Source organism: Podarcis liolepis (genome assembly GCF_965112155.1).
Source record: "Podarcis liolepis genome assembly, chromosome: 11".
In the NCBI taxonomy this organism is placed as follows: Eukaryota; Metazoa; Chordata; class Lepidosauria; order Squamata; family Lacertidae; genus Podarcis; species Podarcis liolepis.
In genome coordinates this window covers 62,366,600-62,382,775 of record NC_139565.1, presented here as the reverse complement: position 1 = coordinate 62,382,775, position 16,176 = coordinate 62,366,600, and the positions used below count along the sequence as shown (strand labels likewise).

At 47.3% G+C, this 16,176-nt stretch overlaps 1 protein-coding gene across 1 annotated transcript in view; it reads left to right on the top strand.

The window, feature by feature from the left end:
* Positions 1 to 16,176, top strand: part of NOL6 (nucleolar protein 6) — a 67,755-nt gene that overhangs the window by 14,725 nt on the left and 36,854 nt on the right. The window contains exons 12-18 of the mRNA XM_083465771.1: positions 477 to 654; positions 1,979 to 2,101; positions 4,051 to 4,199; positions 6,506 to 6,581; positions 9,908 to 10,048; positions 11,575 to 11,692; positions 13,889 to 14,043. Coding sequence (XP_083321897.1) covers positions 477 to 654; positions 1,979 to 2,101; positions 4,051 to 4,199; positions 6,506 to 6,581; positions 9,908 to 10,048; positions 11,575 to 11,692; positions 13,889 to 14,043 — 940 coding nt within the window. The remainder of the gene's footprint in view (positions 1 to 476; positions 655 to 1,978; positions 2,102 to 4,050; positions 4,200 to 6,505; positions 6,582 to 9,907; positions 10,049 to 11,574; positions 11,693 to 13,888; positions 14,044 to 16,176) is intronic.

Below are 16,176 nucleotides of genomic sequence, written 5' to 3'. Positions count from 1 at the left end.
CGCTTGGAAACGTCGGCAGCATTAAGATAAATTCAACAGTTTTGATGGAAGTAATAATGGAATACTGAATGGTTTAATTTATATGAAATATGTGGGGATTTACGCTATGCAAAATGAACCATGGGAAGAGAAGAATGGAAGTCATTGATATTTTAAGGTTGTTTAAATGAATGTTCTAAATTGTAAAACAGAAGAGTTAATAAAAATTATATACAAAAAATAATAACAATACGTAACTAACTAAATAAATAATAATTAATAATCTGACTTGATGCTATATATAAACATCCAAGGAATGGGTTGACTTGCTCATACTGGGCTGCCGAATCGTGTCTTTCTTGGAGAAGAAGTTGAGTTGGTTCAGCACTGAGAATTTATTTCTCCTCCACTGCTGTGTTTGCCCAGCCTGGGCACAGTTACTTATTTGAGGACCCAGCAGTGATTGCACTTCTCTCTCCTGGCCTCTCTCTCCTCAGCCTCAAGCACGTCTCCAAGCTGCAGGCGGCCTGCAGGAAGATGCAGCTGCTCAACGAGCTGATGGATCGCGGCGGGAATTACGTGGCGGCAACTCTGCCTTTCCTCATCGGCTTGCTGGAGCGAGGGCTGTCTCGGAGGATCCTGTTGCTGACGCATGCGCTGCCCCAGACTCAACCAGTAAGTTTTATTTCAGACCATGGTGGTGATGATGATATTTATATTTACATTCAAAACCTGACAGTACCAAATTATCGAAGGCTTTTCACCAAAGCCAGACTAAACGTCTTTCCTTCTGCAGTGTTGGATGGCAGGTTGAGATGAGTCCCCTACCAGGACAGACTTTGCTCGTGTGCTCAAGACATCGATTCCATAAAACATATTTTGCTGCACTGTGCAAAATATGAGCAAGTCAGGGCTGACCTGATACTACCCTTGCTGGTACCCTTCCTGGGAAAATCAGAGGCTCACTATGTCAGGTTCCTATTGGAAGACCGGACAAACGCTAGAACATTAGCAGTGGCAAAGTTTTTATCGGTGGTTACAAGAACCAATGATCCCTATCTTTAAGTCTGAACAAAATGGTAGTTTAAACCTGGAGGTAGACTGTCTGAATTGTGCATTGCTTTGTAACGATTTGTTGGGTCTCTGGACCGTAATAAAGATTGATTGATTGATATTTATTTATAAACCACCTTCTGGCGAACCAGAGCAGCGCACGGAAATGTCGTTTACCTTCCTGCCGGAGCAGTATCTATTTATCTACTTGCACTGGTGTGCTTTCGAACTGCTAGGTTGGCAGGAGCAGGGACCGAGCAACGGGAGCTCACCCCGTCACGGGGATTCGAACCACCGACCTTCTGATCGGCAAGTCCTAGGCTCTGTGGTTTAACCCACAGCGCCACCCGCGTCCCTTAATAATGTCTTAATAATAATAATAATAATATTTATTGTCATTGTACAACCTGTGTACAATGAAATTAAACAAGCCTTCCTCCCCCCCAAACACTCAATCTCTTATCAAACAACTCACCACCTTGCAAGTCAATTTCGCTGTTATTTATGTTATGTCTTACTTCGACGTCGTTTTTATGAGGCTATACGCTCGGTCTTTATTACCCCTGTCATACAGAAAATTCCAAGTGGGTTTGAACCTAAATGCTTAAAATCCTTGTTAGAGGACAATGATCCAGAGATCACGCTAAGGGTGGCCAAATTCTGCGCAGCTGCCATAAAACTCAGGGAACAAGATGTGCAATTACAAAGATTTAAGACCTCAGATGCAAACCCTAGATAATATTTTAGAGACCTAAACCACATTTCTAATTGCTGCCGTATTCGTATTGTTTATTGTTATATTTGATTGTTAATCCAAACTTAATTCTATTGTGTTTTATGCTCGTTTAGCACGGTATGTAAAACTGGTCTGGGACCGTAATAAAATCTATATATATCTTTCCAGTGTGGCCCATCTAATTTTGCTTGTCTCATCTTTTTCGCCCAGTGGCCAATTGACGCTGATCCCCCAAAACACAAAGACTTTGGGTCCCTGTCATTTGGACTTCTGCTGAACCTTGAATTTGCAGGCAGCATCCTAGAGAGGGGACCTGGAGGGGACAGACCAGAGGTAAGACTGGAAGAGTGCTCTGGTCCCCATTATTGGGTGCCCAAGAGATTTTCTGCCTACGCTTTTGCCAAGCCAAGCTAAGCAGTTGGCTCCTTATCTCTCTCGCCCTGACCTAGCCACTGTGATCCACGCGACAGTCACCTCCAGACTGGATTATTGTAACTCGCTGTATGTGGGGCTGCCCTTGAGACTGACCCAGAAACTCCAGCGGGTGCAGAATGTTGCGGCGAGACTCCTTACAGGATCACATTTGCCCGGTGCAATACAGTGGTGCCCCGCAGGATGAATGCCTCGCAAGACGAAAAACTCGCTAGATGAAAGGGTTTTGCGGTTTTTGAGCTGCTTCGCAAGACGAATTTCCCTATGGGCTTGCTTCGCAAGACGAAAACGTCTTGCAAGTTTGTTTCCTTTTTCTTAACACCATTAATACAGGTGCGACTTGACTTCGAGGAGCAACTCATAGAACGTGGCGTGGTAGCCTTTTTTGAGTTTTTTGGTGATTTTTGAAGCTTTTCCAAAACTTTTCCGACACCGTGCTTCGCAAGACGAAAAATTCGCTAGACGAAAAAACTCACGGAACGAATTAATTTCGTCTTGCGAGGCACCACTGTACCAGCTGCACTGGCTCCCGGTGGAGTACAGGATCAGGTTTAATGTGCTGGTTTTAACCTTTAAAGCCCTATATGGCCTAGGACCCTCGTACCCACGGGACCGCATCTCCTGGTATGTCCCACGGAGGACCTTAATGTCTTCAAACAAAAACATCTTGGAGATCCCAAGCCACAGGGAGGTTAGACTGGTCTCAACCAGAGGCAGGGCTTTTTCGGCTGTGGCCCCGATCTGGTGGAACGCTCTGTCACAAGAGACTAGGACCCTGCAGGACTTGACATCTTTCCACAGAGCCTGCAAGCGGAGCTGTTCCGCCAGGCCTTTGGCCAAGGCACAGTCTGACCCCCTCCTTTGGTAATCCTCACAGAACTCTAGCCCAATGGTTGCCATCAATTTGATTTGAACTGATTTTATAATGAATTGATTTGAATGCTGTATGACTTTACTGTTGTTAGCCGCTCTGAGCTCTGGGGAGAATGGGATATAAATAAATAAAAAATATTATTATTATTAGGCACAACCCATTGGTGGTGAAAGTGCTCGCTTTGATTTCAATGGGACTTTTTCAAGGCACGATTATTCATGAAAGAAACCTTCTTGTCCTGTTTTGCACACCCTTTTTCCTTGCTGAAAAATGGTATTTTGGACCCATGGAACTCTCCGCCACTGGAGATTCAGCAGGCACCTTCTGTGCCAAATTTTTGCACCTGCTAAAAGCTTTTCTATTCTGCCAGGCCTATGCAGGCGATTAAGAAGACATTCACAGTGGCTAATGCATGCCTGTTTTTAGATTTTTCATGGTTTTATTGTATTATTTTATGTTTTTATTGCTGTACACCACTTTTATGTATTTTTATGACATAGTGGTATAATTTTTTAAAAAATAAATGAATTAAATAAACCTGTTTAGTGCCGCGTTTGCTTTCTTGCTAATTTCTGAAAAGTTAAAACACTTTTTTATGCAATTTATTTTTAAAGAATGAAGGTCAGAATCACTTCCTTTTTTCTGCATCCTTTGCAAACAGGATTAGAGTTACCTGTGAAGACAAATTGGCACCTATTGCCCCATTTATATTTGTTTTGGTTCAGCTTTAATTGTTTGGCAGTGGTTGAAAAACACAAACCAAACCCACAGAAGTTAACTTGTACTTGTATCTGTGCAAACCCAGGAATTGTGGGCCTGGCCTGCAGAACGTTCCTCTATTTTGTTTTTTAAAATGTCTTTATGAGTATATAAAAAATGAATTAAATTACGTTCATTTTATTATAAACAAAGCAAGCCTATGAGAAAGAGAGAGAAATGCCTTTCATTTCCCCTCTCTCGGGGTTTGATCCTGCAGGCGCTGGAGTTTCGGCAGTTTTGGGGGAAGCGATCGGAGCTGAGGCGTTTCCAAGATGGCGCCATCTGCGAGGCCGTTGTGTGGGACGCGCCAAACATGAGCCAGAAGCGACTCATTTCTGAGCAGATCATTCGCCACCTCTTGCAGTTGTGAGTAGCATGTGGGGATTCGGTTTTGGGGGACCCAGAGAAGGCGAAAACGGGGGTTGTGTGTGTAAGACCATTGGTCACTGGAACACAACCGGAGTGTTGCTGTTGGAGCACCTCTTCCTTCTCCAGGCAGATCAAGAGGAGAAGATGGCTGCAAAGGTTGCAAGGTTTCTAGCTGGGGCAATCAGAATAAGGTCCACTATTTGACTGCTGATTCGGGACCCTAAACTGTGTTTTATATAATGGACTTTTTATTTTGTTCCGTGTATATCGCCATGTTTTTTGTGTCGCTATGGCCGACGGCTGATGCAAATAAAGCTTCATTCATACATTCTTTGGGGAGAAGCTAAAACGTTTGGAGATTTCTAACTTCGAAAAAAGGCAGGTGGGCAGTGGACCTATAAAATTATGGACAGCATGGAGAGAGGAGATAGAGGAAAATATTTTGCATCTGCCATGCTTGTTAAGCACGTAAGAACAGGGGTCAGCAAACTTACTACGCCTCGGGCCGATGTCTCCAGTGCTGATTGTGCGGAGGGTGGGGGAGCGCGTGCACACGCGTTATTTCCAGCGCACTTCCATGTCAGAGGAGCACCAGAAATAGCTTGTGCGCATGTGCATGGGCCTCCGACCCGGATGTGCACCGGAAATGTGCACAAGCTATTTCCGGTGCTCCTCCGACCCGGACGTGGGCAGCCGCACAGCTCAGCGCTGGTAAGAGCGGGTGGTGGGGTTGTCAAGGGCCAGGTGAATGAGTCCCTCGGGCCTTATCCGGCCCACGGGCCTTAGCTTGGGGACCCCTGCATAAGACGATCCTGCTGGTTAGGGTGAACAATAAATAATGATATCACCAGTAACTAGCCAATGCACTGCCTCCACGGTCAGAGGCAAGATGCTTCTGAATACCAGTTGCTAGAAAATGGAGGGAAGGGTGGTCTTGGGTTCAAGTATTGCTTGCAGGTTCCCACAGGTGGGAACAGGATGCTGAACTAGAGAGGCCATTGGCCTGTTCCAGCAGGCTCTACTTACTTTCTTACCACGTTCTCGTGTTACGAATGCAAAATATATTTCCTCTGTCTCCTCTCTTCGTACTATTCATAAAAGGTAAAAGCGGGTGGCGCTGTGGCCTAACCACTGAGCCTTTTGGGCTTGCCGATCAGAAGGTCAGCAGTTCGTATCCCTGTAATGGAGTGAGCTCCCATTGCTTCATCCCAGCTCCTGCCAACCTAGCAGTTCAAAAGCATACCAGTGCGAGTAGATAAATCGGTACCACTGGGGCGGGAAGGCAAACGGTGTTTCCGTGCGCTCTGGTTTCCGTCGCGTTGTCCCGTTGCTCCAGAAGTGGTTTAGTCCTGCTGGCCACATGACCCAGAAAGCTGCTTGTGGACAAATGCCGGCTCGCTCGGCCTGAAAGCGAGATGAGTGCCGCAACCACATAATCGCCTTTGACTGGACCTAACCGTCCAGGGGTCCCTTGCCTTTACCTTTATCTTATAAATTGCACTTTGCACATGCACAGAAGCGCTGAATCGCAACCCGTGTGTGCACGGACGCGGTGCTGCGGGTTGCGAACGTGCCTCCCGCACGGATCATGTTCACAACCCGAGCGTCCACTGTATTCATAATTTCATAGATCCACTAACTTCTCCCACACTAGCCGTGGCAATGGAACAAAAGTTTTTTCTGAAGCAGTGTACCTTTAGTCTCGGACAAACCACAGGGTGGGCCTGTTGCTGTCAGCGGCTGTACTCAGGGCTATTCTTCTAGAAAAGGAGGTGCCAGAACTCACCGCGAACGCCCCCTTTGTTTTATTATAATGCCGCCCACCTGAAAGATGCTGGAACTGAGCTCCTGCAAGCTCTGGCTGAAAAAACGCCCCATCTGTACTCATGGGCTCTCCACTGTTGGCAACAGGATACTGGGCCAAATGGTCTGAGCCCACCAAAGTAATTCAGGCGGCAGCCTTGGCTGGTCCGAGAGGAAGCTGGTTCTCTTTTGCCTGTGCCACCGCAACAGTTGCTGATGCCACCATCAGCCTGTGAAGGCTGGCGAATTATCTGTCCTAACAGAACGTTGCGTAAAGAAGCCCCCGTGTTCTGCAGGCTCTCCTCACTGGGTGCATTTATAACTTTTGTGGTTTCACCAGGCATTGAGCCCACATAGGCTCTCCCAAGCTTTTATCAAAGTCTTTGAAAAAACATTAGAAACTTCGTTTTAAAAGAAGAAAAGAGAGTTGATTAGAAGAAAGGAGTGCGTTCCCTGTTTAAAAGCCTTTCATGGTTTGGCACTCTCTTATCTCTCTGCAGACACATGGACATTCCGGAAACATCCATCTGCTATACAGGTGCCCTGCTGGAGCCTGTGATCAAGCTGCGGCGTGAAGTAAGCAGCCTCTTTCTCCTCTGTGAATTCATGTCCTTTGAAATGCGGTGGAACTTCTCCTTCCTCTCCTCTCCCCTTGTCCCCACCCCCAGGAAATCTGTTCCATAAGGCACAGGGAAAGCTGAGAAAGTCTGTTTTGGAAGCACAATGGCAAAGTGTGTGTGTGTGTGTGTGTGTGTGTGTGTGTATGTATATATATGTATGTATGTATTAAATAAAAAAGGACGCGGGTGGCGCTGTGGGTTAAACCACAGAGCCTAGGACTTACCCATCAGAAGGCCGCTGGTTCGAATTCCCACGACAGGGTGAGCTCCCGTTGCTCGGTCCCTGCTCCTGCCAACCTAGCAGTTCGAAAGCACCTCAAAGTGCAAGTAGATAAATAGGTACCGCTCCAGCGGGAAGGTAAACGGTGGTTCCGTGCGTTGCTCTGGTTCGCCAGAAGCGGCTTAGTCATGCTGGCCACATGACCCGGCAGCTGTACGCTGGCTCCCTCGGCCAATAAAGCAAGATGAGCGCCGCAACCCCAGAGTCGGCCACGACTGGACCTAATGGTCAGGGGTACCTTTACCTTTACCAATGTATTAAATGTGCATACCGTCTTTCATCTGAATATCACAGAGGGCTTCCCAACACAAAAATGCAACATGAAAAACAAAATACGTAACGAAACCAAAGCAAACCAATTACCCCCCCTCAATCACTTTTAAAAAGCCATAGATTGTTGTGTCCTTCAAAAAATGGGAATGCAGATCTCCATTGATCGCTGCCTCCTCTGCCCTGTTAAGTCACATCCACACCATATGTTTACCATTGATACCACTCGTGCCTTCCCCCAAAGTATTCTGGGAGCTGTAGTTTAAGGGGGCTGAGAGATGTTTAGCAGATTCCACAGAACTACAATTCCCAGGGTTCCCTGTGAAGAGAGACTGACTGTTACAGCACTATTGAGAATTGCAACTCTCAATTCTGTGTTGCTGTTTTCCTGGTGTCTGCCTTTTTTCGTTAAGGGCAGCTATGAGAGCAACTTCCTGGAATCACTAATTGCAGGTTTTGGATGAGAGTTTTTGGGGTATCAATGTGGTGATGGGGAATGGTTAGCCCAGTTCCCCTCGTGCCATGGTCCTCATTCTGATCAGAGAGGCCCATGCAGCTGCTGTTTCAGGAAAACTCAGAAACCAGACTTGTTAAATGCATTCACAGATTGAACATACAGTCATACCTCTACTTTCGTATCCCCCTAGCTACAGAATCTTTGGGTTACTGCCACGGCAAACCCAGACATGTATACTTCTGGGTTTCGCCATGCGTGCATGCGCAGAAGCACTCAATTGCTGCGTGCATGGAAGTGCGTCTCTGTTTACGTAATTTTCAGGGTGCAAACGGACCCCCGGAATGAATTAAGTTCTTATCCGGAGGGTCCACTGTATTCTCTAGTTTGGTAGTTATCCTCCCATAAAGGGCAGTGTCTATTGTGCCAAAATAAAAAGGTCTGGTGGTTATGTCACATGGCTGTGTCCAGGCTGGTCTGCAGGTGGCACCCTTCGGCTGTGATATTTCGGACGGGAGTGCGTTGCAATCTGCTTTAGATCTGCTTTCTTTAAGGGAGCGTCAAACTGACTGCCAAAATCCAGTTTCTCCTAAGAAACCGGTGGTCTCATGCTGCAAGCATGCATGGGAGACAGTATCTTTCCACATGTGTTGTGCATGGTCTCCCCACACGTCTGGGCACTCCCTGTGGGACTGGCAGACTTTTCCAGATCTCCCCCCCCCCAAAAAAAAAGTGGAAGGGTGAGTTTCGGACTGTCCATTCCTGCCGATTCACACTTCTCCAGATCTTCCCCAGCCAAGAAATGCAGATTTTGTATGCCATGTTTTATATATTCATGTTCCCCCAACTAGGCCCTTTTGAAAGATATCCTGCTGAAGTTTGAGAGGCACAGACAAGATGGAACTTTTGCTATGAGCTGGATGAATATAACCAGTCTTAAATGGTTTGGAGTACAGCTCCTGCCTCCCCACCCTCAGCCAGCTATCTTTCTTTAATTTAGTAGTATGTAAGGGTCAGTAAGGGACGCGGGTGGCACTGTGGTCTAACCACTGAGCCCAGGGCTTGCCGATCGGAAGGTCAGCGGTTTGAATCCCCGCGACGGGGGTGATCTCCCATTCCTCGGTCCCTGCTCCTGCCAGCCTAGCAGTTTGAAAGCACGCCAAAGTGCAAGCAGAGAAAATTGTGGCTTTAAAGAGAGGCCAGGACACTTCTTCAGAAGTATTAGGGGAAAGGAAAAAAAGGGGATATCCGACCAATCTCTCAGCTGGGAGATTTAAATCTTTGAATGAGGCTGCTCTTAAGTCCTTGTAGATTCGGCAAACTAGTAAGTAGCGAAGTAAATTTTCAGGCTCTTCCATGCGGGCACACGCTCTTCGTGAGAGATCAGTGCTTCAACTATGGCAGAGTGCGTAGAATAGATTTGAGATTTGGGGTGCTGATATGAGCAAAGACATTTAAACCTCCCCTCTCCTCTCTGCTCAGCAATGGGATGTGTGTGGGAATGAGAGCAAGTGAGGTAGAGCATGTTTGTGCGTGTTACGTGCTCGTATTTTTCTGCGCTGTGTGTGTCGTAAATGTGCCGCAGCCCCTTGAGAGGGTTGGCCAGTCTTTAGAGTTGCCCTCCCCCCCAGAAAAACAGAACCATTCTTGCTTTACCTGCCTTTTTACCTGGGATCTTAGGGACCTCGTATTTACAGGACCACCTCTCCTGGTCTGCCCCGCAGAGGACCTTAAGGTCCATGAATAACCATAGCTTAGAGGTCCTGGGCCCTAAGGAAGTCAGACTATCCTCCACCAGGGCCAGGGCCTTCTCAGTGATGGCTCCGACTTGGTGGAATGCTCTGTCCCATGAGACCAGGGCCCTTCAGGATTTAACCTCCTTCCACAGGGCCTGTAAGACAGAGCTATTCCACCTGGCTTTCAATTTGAACTTAGCCTGATCTTTTAATCCCCTTCCTTCCCTCTCCTTTTTATGAAGATTACCCGCTCTGGGATCCCACAGCTAATTCTCCCCTGGTCTCCTCACTGGCCCAAATAGGACTAATTCAGCCAGCTAGCCCTGGTGATCGTCTAATGTTTATTGGATGGATTTCCCCCCTAAATTGGTTTTTGAATTCTGAATTTGTTATTCACGTTTTATACTGTATTTTATGCTGTTTTTCGTTGCATCAGTTAAATGTTTTGAATTTGTTGTTAGCTGCCCTGAGCCTGGTTTTCTGAACTGGGAAGGGCAGAGTATAAATAAAATTATTATTATTATTATTATTGTCTTGAACAGCCGGCAGGTACTGGTGAGGAGGCCATGTTGAGCGTCGTCCGCTCGTACGACGACTTGAGCCGCAAGCTGTGGAAACTGGAGGGGCTGCCGCTGACGGTGACGTCCGTGCAGGGAGCCCACCCTGCCCTCCGGTACACCGATGTGAGTTTGAGCCAACAAAGGGGGGCTGTTGGAGGACACGCTCCATCTGTTTAGACAAGTCTCCTGCGCCAGAATGCACGCTTCCGTGGCAATGGTTTTCGTGGCGGGGCAGATTGCGAGGAAGGCAGGGGCATGGGGAAGATGGTGCATTAGGATTCGGCCACCTAAGATGGCAGAAGTCTGGTATCTTTTGCTCCATGCGTCACCCCATCTTAGTTCTGCTGGATCTCTCAGCAGCCTTTGACACCATCGACCATAACATCCTTCTGGACCGTCTAGAGGGGCTGGGAGCTGGGGGCACTGTCATAAAGTGGTTCCGCTCCTTCCTCCTGGGCCGTGTTCAGAAAGTGGTGGTGGGGCATGAGTGTTCAGACCCCTGGGCTCTCACTTGTGGGGTGCCTCAGGGTTCTGTCCTCTCCCCCATGCTTTTCAACATCTACATGCAGCTGCTGGGAGAGATCATCGGGAGGTTTGGGCTGGGTATTCATCAGTATGCGGATGATACCCAGCTCTACCTCTCTTTCAAATCAGAACCAGTGAAGGCGGTGAAGGTCCTGTGTGAGTGCCTGGAGGTGGTTGGAGGATGGATGGCGGCTAACAGATTGAGATTGAATCCTGACAAGACAGAAGTACTGTTTTGGGGGGACAGGAGGCGGGCAGGTGCGGAGGATTCCCTGATCCTGAATGGGGTAACTGTGTCCCTGAAGGACCAGGTGCGCAGCCTGGGAGTCATTTTGGGTTCACAGCTGTCCATGGAGGCACAGGTCAATTCTGTGTCCAGGGCAGCTGTTTATCAGCTCCATCTGGTACACAGGCTGAGACCCTATCTGCCTGCAGACTGTCTCGCCAGAGTGGTGCATGCTCTGGTTATCTCTCGCTTGGACTACTGCAGTGCGCTTTATGTGGGGCTACCTTTGAAGGTGACCCAGAAACTACAACTAATCCAGGATGCGGCAGCGAGACTGGTGACTGGGAGCTGCCGCCGAGACCATATAACACTGGTCTTGAAAGACCTACACTGGCTCCCAGTACGTTTCTGAGCACAATTCAAAGTGTTGGTGCTGACCTTTAAAGCCCTAAATGGCCTGCACCCAGTATACCTGAAGGAACATCTCCACCTCCATCGTTCTGCCCGGACACTGAGGTCCAGCTCCAAGGGCTTTCTGGCGGTTCCCTCACTGCGAGAAGCAAGGTTGCAGGGAACCAGGCAGAGGGCCTTTTCGGTGGTGCCACCCGCCCTGTGAAACGCCCTCCCACCAGATGTCAAAGAGATAAACAACTACCAAACTTTTAGAAGACATCTGAAGACTCCGCCCCTGGTGAATTCTGCCTTTTAAACATCTAACAAAGGTGGTCCCAGAGAGCCCTTGGCCACCCAGCCTCCTTGCAGCCCCTTGCAATTGGAGACTGGGCATTTTCTGCCGAGGTGTGTGTCTGTACCCTGAGGATGTGCTGCTACCTTGAGATCATGCGTGCGCTCCCCTTTTTCTTGCTCCTCTTAACGTGCCTTCCTGGTTCTTTCTCAGGTCTTCCCTCCGGTGCCCGTGAAACCAGATTACGCCTACCACGCCAGGATCGAGGGCAGGGAGTCTCTTCTGCCCTTGGCAGAGAAGCCGTGCCCGGCGTATTTAGCACCAATGAAAGGCAAGGATGGGTAACGTGGGTGAGACTGTCTCAAAGCGGGCAAGGGGCATTGTGAGTCCCCCTTACTGCTACTTCATGTTGTAATAACCAAACAAACCCGTGTTGCAAAGAGAACGTCAGCAATGTCTAGGCAACGCGATGACCATGTACATGCGCAATAGGCAATCTTTTTTTAAAAATTTATTTTTTATTTTCAATGCAAAATTACAACAAAAATTACAAACATTAAATCCAAAATAAAACTATACAAACAAGAAAGAAAAACAAAACACAAAAAAGAAAAGGAAAAAAGCACACATCTACAAATAAAATCATATCTTCATTCTAATCTAGTTATTACATACATATACACATACTGAATTCCTTCCTTTGTTCTAAGACCTTGAAAATTGTACTCTTTCAAAATTGTTGGGTCTAATGTAGATTACCTCTTTGTACTTTTTAACATCATTTTTCTTTTTCTTCAACCCTGCAAAGCATCATTCATTACATAGACAATTTTTATAGAATTCCTTCAAACCATAACAGGTCCAAAATGAAATCTTTAGTCTCAAAGTCTCTGGAAATCTTTAAATGAAGCGAGGTCCCAGACTTCGTAGGATGACAGACAAGCAAAGCTTTCTATATTCAGCAAATATGGTGTCCCAACACTGAACAGTGATTCTGGATATAGACTACTGTTTCATAGAATTCTTCGTCAGTGTGGTGGGAGGATATAGAATTGCATGTAAATGAAAATACCAAATGCTGTGGAACAGTGCTCTTGTAATAATGGCACTGTTCCACAGCATTTGATATTTTCATTTACAGTGGTACCTCTGGTTGCGAACGCGATCCGTTCTGGAGCCCCGTTCACAACCTGAAAGGAACACAAACCGTGTCTGCGCACATGCGGGTCGCGATTTGCCGCTTCTGCTCATGCGCAAGTGGTGAAACCTGGAAGTAACCCTTTCTAGTACTTCCAGGACGCGGGTTGCAAAGACGTAACCCGCAGCGTTTGCAACCCGAGTTATGATTTGCCCACACAGTTTGTTAGGCATAGGCATGTTATATCCACCTGTATTGATTTGGTGTATTTTCCTGGATTAAAACGGGGGACACACTCTGCTCTTACAGTCCCCCAAAATGATGCACAGAGTTAGTAACACCTCTGAATTCCAGTTGCTGGAAATCACAGGAATGGAGAGGGTTCTTGGGCTCAAATCCTAGTTGCTGGATTAGATGTGCCTTTGGCCTGATCCAGCAGCCTCCTCTTAGACGACAGAAGTTAGGTTATCCCCCAAATGACCGGAAGAATCAGAGATCAGGAAGACCAAAATGTTAATAAGGAATGGGGAAAACTTATCTTAAGAACAATTGTAAACAGTTAAAATTGTTAGTAGGATTGGAATAACACTTGTAGTCTAATGGTGAGTTTTGGACACAGTGGAGAGGTAAAAGATTCGGATTATTATAAAAGATGTGGGAGGGAGGAAATAAATAAATAAATAAATAAATAAATAAATAAATAAATAAAATAATATATTATTTTTACCCCACCCATCTGGGCGGCTTCCAACGGGATATTAAAATACAATAGGCTGTTAAACATTAAAAGCTTCCCCAAACAGGGCTGCCTTCAGATGTCTTCTAAAAGTCTGGTGGTAGTTGTTCTCTTTGACATCTGGTGGGAGGGTGTTCCACAGGGCAGGTGCCACTACCAAGAAGGCCCTCTGCCTGGTTCCCTGTAACTTGGCTTCTTGCTGCAAGGGAACCGATTCACAATAGGACCCACAAAGGGGAGGAGGGGGAAGTCCAAGAGATTTCTTGGAATCTCGTTGGATAATGTGAATGGAAAGTTTCAATTTCAAAAACCAAAAAAATGAATTGAAAAAAGGGAAGAAGTTAGGTTATCCCTGTCCAGACTGGGGCGCAGCTGGGCCACCAGCCGAAGCTGATGGAAGTCACCCCATGCTTCCAAGGCCACATGGGCTTCGGACAACAGCAAGGGGTCCAGGAATACCCCCAAGCTACATACTTGCTCCTTCAGAGGAAGTGTAACCCCATCAACCTTCCAGCCATGGGCTCTAGGGAACACTGCTTCGGTCTTATCTGGATGGAGCCTTATCAGGATCTTCGCCTGCCCTCCTCCTGCTTCCATGCTGATCCTTGCGCCTTCCGTTAACTCTTTTGCCTCCTCCTTCCCTCTTGCACCAGTGATCTGCCACATGGAGGGCAGCGGCCAGTGGCCTCAGAGCAAGGAAGCCATCCGGCGGGTCAAGGCCGCCTTCCAGCTACGGCTGGCAGAACTTCTCCACCAGCAGCACCATCTGCTCTGCAGGGCTTCGCCCACCTACACGGACGTCTATAAGGTAATTGTGCCGGAGGGTGGGTGTGTTCGTGCACATTTGGCCCCGCAGGTGCGCAGGAAGGTGGAAGCCGTTGCGTTGCGAAATATGACCAGGGGCCTGCTATCTTGAGAGAGAGAGAGAGGGAGATGGGAAGCAGGGCTCACTCCATCAGTTCCGCTGTGACAGGCCAGCTCCATCAAGTCTCCTCTCCTGTGACCTGGGGGCAGCCATGACACCCAGCTGCCTCGCTGGGAGAGATGGAAAGCAGTAGGCTCAGCCAGTCAGCTTTGCTGAAAACCCGGTTCTGCCAGACTCCTCCTACGCCTGAACTGTGCAAGCTGCCCATTATGAGAACAAATGTTTATATATTTGTGCTTGGGTTTGATTTCTTCCTCTGCCCTCCTCGCACCTTTTCCCTTGTGTGTCGTGTTTCTTTAGAGCATAGGCCTGTGGGCATGGGCTGCTAACAACAACAACAACAACAACAACAACAACAGTAATTTATTATTTTTACTCTGCCCATCTGGCTGGGTTTCCCCAACAACTCTGGGGGGCTTCCAACAGAATACAGTCATGCTTCGGGATATAGACGCTTCAGATTGCGTTTTTTTGGGTTACGGACTGCCAAAACCCGGAAGTAGCGGAATGGGTTACTTCTGGGTTTTGGCAGTCGCGCATGCACAGAAACGCTAAAACGAGCTTTGCACATGTGCAGAAGCACCAAATCGCAACCTGCGCATGGGGGCTGTAAACATGCATCCTGCACGGATCACGTTCGCAACCCTAGAGTCCACTGTATTAAAAACACAATAAAACATCAAACATTAAAAACTGCCCTAAACAGGGCTACCTTTCAGATGTCTTCTAAAAGTCAGACGGTTGTTTATTTCGTTGACATTCCTTGACTACCGAGAAGGCCCTCTGCCTGGCTTTCTGTAACTTGGCTTCTCACAGTGAGGGAACCGCCAGAAGGCCCTCGGCGCTGGACCTCAGTGTCCGGGCAGAACGATGGGGGTGGAGATGCTCCTTCACGTATACTGGGCCAAGGCCATTTAGGGCTTTAAAGGTCAGCTGTTTTGTTTTAACGTCACTTTGGGAGCAGGGCTGAAGAGCAGTATACAGGTGCTCTCAGTACACTATTATAACCGTTTCACATGCAAACTCCTCCTGATAAATCTGAAGCAAATTCAGAATATTGCCTCTAGCTTTGGGCAGCTATTCCACCCTGCTGTCCTCAGCAGCGCCCAGCACCACATGTTCCATAATCTTGAAGGGATTTTGGCTCTCTGGGACCCTTTTCCTGCCACAAACTTTGCTTGGCTTTGTGGTTGTGGTTGGTGGACTCATCTCTGAGCCTCTCGCACGGAGAGGATGACTCTCTAAGGGCCGAGATTCAGGACTTCTGGCTTTCTGGTGTGCATCTTGCACCGCTCTTGTGTAAAGTTCACCATCAGGTCCAGAAAGGCCACCTTACCCTGACTTTTTGGTGCAAATTGGTCTCTTGCCTCCTTCCTTTGCGCCCTAATTGTATTTATTTATTAAATTTGTATACCCATCATAGCTGTCAACTTTTCCCTTTTCTTGCGAGGGATCCTATTTTAATAAGGAAATTTCCCTTAAAGGGAAACGTTGACAGCTATGATACCCATAGGTCTCAGGGCAGTTGACAACATAAAATTACAATATAAAAAACACAGAATACATAATAAAAACACAGAATATATAATAAACACAGAATATATAATAAAAACAAAAAGCCAAGACAACCCAATGATCTTCCCTTCCACAACACATTCAAAAGGGCACCAGGTGTCCATAAACCAAAGGCCTAGTTGAAGGGGAATGTTTTTGCCTTGAACTTCTGCTGCTCCTGAGATTTTCTTTGCTTTTGCGCTTTTAATTTAACATTTCTAATTTACTGCACGTGGCTCTGAATTGCGATATTTCATGGAACTCGCCCTGGGGTCATTGGGTGAAGAGCAGGTTTTCGGCATGGACCCAAGACGGTGGGCTGAAGTTGGATGTTGGAAGATTCAGGACTGCGGAACTCCCTCCCACAGGAGACAGTGATGATCACAAACTTAGATTAGGGAAATGTATGGAGGAGAAGGCCAGGAATGGCTGCTAGCCGTGATGGCTGTGCCCTGCCCTCCA